At 35.3% G+C, this 6,527-nt stretch overlaps 1 protein-coding gene across 1 annotated transcript; it reads left to right on the top strand.

Annotated features, from left to right (window-relative positions):
• Window positions 1-1,374: 1,374 nt before the first annotated feature.
• Window positions 1,375-3,748, top strand: LOC107827901 (protein MICRORCHIDIA 7-like). The gene has a single exon (XM_016655127.2). The coding sequence runs from the start codon at window positions 1,386-1,388 to the stop codon at window positions 3,567-3,569; it is 2,184 nt and encodes a 727-aa protein (XP_016510613.2). The 5' UTR covers window positions 1,375-1,385; the 3' UTR covers window positions 3,570-3,748.
• The last annotated feature ends 2,779 nt before the right edge of the window (window positions 3,749-6,527 follow it).

The following is a 6,527-nucleotide window of genomic DNA, read 5'->3' as shown; positions in this document are numbered from 1 at the left end:
ACCAAAAAGTTAAAAAGGGGTGCAAAAAAGGATATAACTAAATATAAATAAGTAAATAAATAAATAAAAGTAGGGAAAAGTGCAAATAAAAGAGAGTTTACATTCCATATTTGGGATACTCCCTCCGTTTCATATTATATGAAGTAGTTTGACTCAGCATCGAGTTTAAGAAAAAAGAACAAGACTTTTAAAATTTGTGGTCTTAAAAATTTAAGGGGTAAAAAGTTTGTGCGGCCATGACATTTGTGTGGCTATAAAAGCTTCTCATTAAGGGTAAATGAGTAAAATAAAAGAGTTTAAACTTGAATTATTTCCAAATTTAGAAATGTGTCATTTGTTTTGGAACAAACTAAAAAAAAAGTACCTTATTTAATATGAAACAGAGGGAGTATAAATTACTTTAGTACGTCGGTTTAAAGTATACACACCGATTTGTGCAAATTTCTTTTGCACAATTATTAAAATTTAGCGTGTAATAAAGTAATAACGGAGTAGTTATTATTAATAATGACTTTATTGGGTAAATATTTTTTGCATTGTCAGTAGATATAATTTAACTTTATATTGGTAATTACATCCCATAAGTTGGATAAAATTATAGTCTCTCAATTCTAATTTATGTGAAGGTATATGTATTTCTAGAGTCAAACGAATTACTTTTTAACCGTAATCTTTTATATGTCTTTTAAATATTTTAAGTTATTAATTATTATGATTTACAGTACGCTTTTTACGTAGTTTCTCAATATGTAAATTTTACTCGAAAAACTTGATGAGAAGGTAAATATATTATTTAATTTAGTGAAAAAAATTTATCCAATTAACTCACTCGATCTTACATATACCAAATATTAAAAATTATTAAAATTTAAAATCTTTTATTAATAATTATATAAATATAAATTATGGAGTATATATTATATAATAATATAGTAGTGCTTCTTATTTGGGGCCTCAGGCAAGGGTTTCACTTGCCTTGCCCTTTGATCCAAATCCTAATAGAAGTAGGAGAAGCCAAAATCCTCTATAAAATAAGCCACTACTATTATATACTAATCCTAATAGAAGTAGGAGAAGCCAAAATCCTCAATAAAATAAGCCACTACTCTTATACATTCTGAGCTTAGTTTTAAGTTTGAAATCTATTCTTTTTTCTTCTTCTTCCAACTCGTCAAAACTATACATATCTCAACCCTTCTTTTTCTTGACAAAATTTTCACAACATGATCACCATGCCTATCAAGCAAGAAATCGTCGACCCAACATACGTTTATCAGAACACTACTACTATCGTCCAAACAAACACAATTGATCATATGATTCCTATAAACGATGGTCTTGGTTCTTATTTTGATAATATAGAAGGAGCAAGTCCTTTCAAGAAGATGAAAGTTGGCAATAGTAGTGGTATTGTTGCACCTATATCGATTCGTTCAAAGGTTGATAATCATTCTTTACCTGTTTCAACTAATGAATTGGTTGCTTTTCCTGTTAATATTCCAAGTTTTAAACAATTTTGGAAAGCTGGAGATTATGATGGAACGAATGGAGGTTTTTTCGCGGCTGGTCATGATCATACAGTTGGCATGGATCATGTGAGAGTTCACCCGAAATTCTTGCATTCAAATGCCACAAGTCATAAATGGGCTTTAGGAGCTTTTGCTGAGCTTTTAGATAATGCTATGGACGAGGTTTGCAACGGCGCTACCTACGTTAGCGTAGACGTGCTGGACAACATGAAACAGAAGGGAAAAATGTTGGTGGTTGAAGATAATGGTGGTGGAATGACTCCAGATAGAATGCGCCAATGCATGTCTCTTGGATATTCAGTGAAAAGCAGATTAGCAAATACTATTGGACAATATGGAAATGGTTTTAAGACTAGTAGTATGAGATTAGGCGCGGATGTGATTGTATTTTCAAGAGGAAGAGATAGAACAAGCAACACAATAACACAAATTGTTGGAATGTTGTCGTATACGTTTTTAAGGAGCACAGGGAAAGAAGATATTGTTGTTCCTATGATTGATTTTGTGAAGAGGGAGGAAACTTGGGAAATGTTGATTCGATCTTCAGCTGATGATTGGAGAAGAAATTCAGACACCATAGTACAATGGTCTCCTTATGAAAGCGAACAGGATCTCTTCCAACAGTTTGAATTTTTGGAAGATCAAGGTACACGAATTGTTATATACAATCTTTGGGAGGATGAAGAAGGATGTACAGAACTTGACTTTGACGCTGATCCACATGACATTCAAATACGGGGTGTTAGTCGAGATGAAAAGAAGATTCAGATGGCAACAGAATATCCTAACTCCAGCCATTTTCTAACTTATCAGCATTCTTTAAGGAGTTATGCTTCAATTTTGTACCTGAGGCTTGCTCCTGGATTTCGAATAATTTTAAGGGGGAAAGATGTTGAACATCATAATTTGGTAAATGACATGATGTTATCTGAGGAGATAACGTACAGACCACAGTGCATTGGTTATGAAACATTAAAGGATCCAAATGTTGCAGCTGTAGTAACAATTGGTTTTGTGAAAGATGCAAAACATCATATTGATGTTCAAGGTTTCAATGTTTATCACAAGAATAGGCTAATTAAGCCTTTCTGGAGAGTGTGGAATGCTGCAGGGAGTGATGGTCGTGGCGTGATAGGCGTCTTGGAAGCTAATTTTGTGGAGCCGGCTCATGATAAACAGGGCTTTGAGCGCACCATTGTACTTGCTAGACTCGAGGCACGTCTACAAGCAATGCAGAAGAAGTATTGGTCCTCAAATTGCCATTTCATTGGTTATGCTAAGCGTCGCAATGTAAAGAACATTACTGTCTCTCCTCCTGAGGAAGAATCAAACGCTTCTGCTAAAAGAAAATCATGTTCCCAGTTTAGCTCCAGTGGCCACACAACATGTCATAATAAATCTACATTGAAATCTACTGGAGAAGAATGTGAGAATGTGGCACCAGTTCATCCTCCAATACGAGCAAACAATCAAGCTGTTTCTGTAGAAGAAACTCAGCAAGTGTGTGTACCAAATGCTTCTGCTAAAAGCAAATCTTGTTCACAGTTTAGCTCCAATGGCCACACAACTTGTCTTGATAAATATACATTGCAATCTACTGGAGGAGAACGCGAGAATGTAGGACCAGTTCATTCTTCAGTACAAGCAAGAAACCAGACAATGTCTGGAGATCAAACTCAGCAAGTGTGTGGATCAAATAGGCAAACAGTTCAAACTCAGCAAGTGTGTGAATCAAATAGGCAAACAGTTCAAACTACAGGAAAATCAGTAGTGAAGATGGAAGAATTTGTGTCCAACTTGAGAGAAGAGAATCATAGTACTAAGATCAGTTTACAGCAGATTTTGCGCGATTTGCAGTATGAAAGAGTGAGGAGTAAGACTCTAGTTCGGATGCTTTTAGAAGAAAGAAGACGGCGGGATAAGGAAGAAGAGAGTTTAAGGAGCAGATTAAAGGATGCTTCTGTTACCATAGAACAGCTTCTCAACAAAGTGAGATTGCTAGAAAGTAGGACAATCTATAGTTGCAAAAAAGAATGGTGAGATACGAACAATTGTTGAGAAGTAACAGCAGCTAAAGAACACGCTTCAAAGATCTGGATTCTGACTAATAGCAAGTCCATTCAATACTAAGATGTATATTAGCTTTTCTTTTCCAATTTTCCTATTAATGTAATTGCTTGTGTTGCAGACAGTTTTGCTGTATTGTTCTCAGTTTAGGTGTATTGGGAAAAAATTGAGTTTACATATTTAAGTTATTGGAAGATGACGTGCCATGACACGTAGACTGGTCAAAAAGTTAAGATTGGCAAAGAGGCACGAGTTGCAACAGATACGAGCAGAGGCATAAGAGGAAGCACGAGCAGATACTCAAAAGATTCAACGCTCGTACCTATTTAAGTCCAAAAATCAAAGGGAATTAATCTAACAGTTCACGGGAGTACAAATACAATATTTAATGAGTCTTAAATACTAAAAACATTAGAGAATTTGTATTAAATATAATGATTATGTAACGTAACATTTAATGTCTTTAATTGCCTATAATGGCCTTATTATGACAAATGCAAAACGCATATCTCCAAAGTAGCTATAAAAGGGAGAGAATGGATCAATTGTAAGGACACAAAATATTATCTGAATATACCGATTTACTTGTTTTCCTTCTGATTATATTGCTAGCCAAATTACTTTCTTTCATATATACTTTTGATTATCAGTAACCCGAGTTTTTCTAAATTAAAGCTTTGACCGAAATCTCATTTTTTTGGTTAAACAAATTGGTTTCGTAATTCCAGTTGAGATAGGAGAGCCGAGTACACGATTGACACAGGCGTCAGAAGAATCTAATGACGAGGAAATGCATGTAAATCTTGATTTACTTGAAGGAAGAAGAGAAGTTGCACTAATAAGAATGGCAGCATAGAAGCAGGTCATAGAACGATACTACAACCGAAAAGCACGCCTCAGATTCTTCAAAATTGGGGACTTCGTGCTCAAAAAGGTTTTTCAATCTACGAAGGCAGCTAACTCGGGGAAATTAAGTCCAACATGGGAAGGACCCTATAGAATTCATAATATTGCAGGTAAAGGAGCATACGAGCTGGAAAAAATGGATGGCAAGATACTTCCGTCACATTGGAATGTTGTTCATCTAAAGAGATATTATTTCTGAAGAATACCCACGGTCAGGTATCCATATTTTGAAATTTAATTTTTGAATTGTTAAAATTTTACTAACGATTTTAGATGATAGGCAAAACGCTAACTCGTACTAAATGATGAGTCACGACCTGCAAGGCACGTGGAATAAATTAAACTTCTTGGCCTAGGGTTACAATTATTCTGATAGAAATTCAAGCGGGTTAAGTTGTCTTCATCTATAATCGTACCTCCGAGTCTTGTATGTTTTTCCTTTACAGGGAAAGGACCAAATGAGAGGAACAATGAAGTGCTCGAGGCTTCATACTTCAACGCTCAAACACTTGGGGGACTACATAATATACACGGGCATGTGTATAAGGAAGGCAAAGAAGATCAAGCCCTGAAAAGTTCACTCATTGATTGAAGTACAGAGCAAAGTCACGGGCTAAGGCCAAAGAAAAACCTTACCATAGTTAGGGTAAAGGCTATGTACTGAAACGGGTTATAGATAAAAACCTCGTGTTTATTATCTTACCATAGTTAGGGTAAAGGCTATGTACTGAAACGGGTTATAGATAAAAACCCTGTATTTATTTTTCTTTTATAAATTTGTTACAAGAAAAATAGTTACGAGAAAGTTATAGATATAATTCAAATACGTGTAAAGTGTTATTCAAAACTAGACAAAGTTCAAATAAAAACTTGTCAAAGTTATTTCAAAGAAACATGTGTATTCCTATTTTTTTTATTGTATGTTAACACCATTATGAAATTGACACGTCTTCTTCATTGAGTGTCGAATATAAAAGGGCCCTCTTTTATAAATTCATGATTAATGTAAATATTCATGAAGTTAATAGAAACATTTTTAAAGAATAAAAATGCAAATTATTCTATAAGTCCTTAGAAATAAAGGCAAGAATAAAACGGAAGTTCAAGATAGTAACGAGAAAACTTCTTAATATTAAAAAACTTAAGACTAAGTACGAACATAGTCATAAACTGCAAATTGTTTATACAAATTTCCCCATGAAAGGTCCGGGGACTTTGAATTTCCAAAACAAACCCTTAAATGAGGCCACGGGTTTTACCACAATGTTTCCAAAAAGAAAAAAAAAACACAAAGAAATTCAAATGACTTAAACTTATCACTAAGAAGATGTAGGAACTGAAGTAGGTGCATCAACAACAGCGGGCTCAACTGGGCTTGAAGGAGTTAGGATACCCGTATCAACTTCAACATTCACGGAAGCTTCGGCCACGGGAGAAGGAAAATCTTGAGTTTGTTGAGCCTTCTCAATAGTTTCATTGATTTTAGCTAACTCAGATTCCAAGTTAAAAGTCTCTTGGCTAGCTTCAACTAGGGTATCACGGCAAGAATTCAAAAATGCCCAACTCAATTCAATGGCAGATTTATCCTCAAGGATTTCATAATCCCTTTCCCAGCTAGCAATTTCATTCTTTAATTTCTCATTTTCAGCCAAGGGAGAAGTGTAAGAAGCTTGAAGAGAGGCATGGGAACTTTCCAAGGCACAAACCTTATCAGAAGAAGCTCGGAGGTCTTCTTGTGCTAGAGTCAAATTCTGCACGAGCTCTCCAGCATAAGCCTCTTTCTCACAGCTGCTCGGAGAAAGAGGTTTCAAGACGAGCCTTTTCTTTATCCGCTTGACTTGAGGAAGCCTTTTCAACTGCCAACTTTGAAGTCAAGTCCCGTACCTGTTGCTCCAAGGTACTCTTACTTTCTTCTAAGTACTCCACATCAATCTGAAGGCTTTTATATTGTTCCTTCCAATTGCACACCTCTAATTGAGAATCACGCACTAATTGCTCTGAGAGGGCAACCCTTTTTATCATCTC

The sequence above is a fragment of the Nicotiana tabacum genome, chromosome 5, assembly GCF_000715075.1.
Source record: "Nicotiana tabacum cultivar K326 chromosome 5, ASM71507v2, whole genome shotgun sequence".
Taxonomy (NCBI): Eukaryota; Viridiplantae; Streptophyta; class Magnoliopsida; order Solanales; family Solanaceae; genus Nicotiana; species Nicotiana tabacum.
Note: the sequence above shows the minus strand (reverse complement) of the source record. Positions and strands in the feature narration are given on the sequence as shown.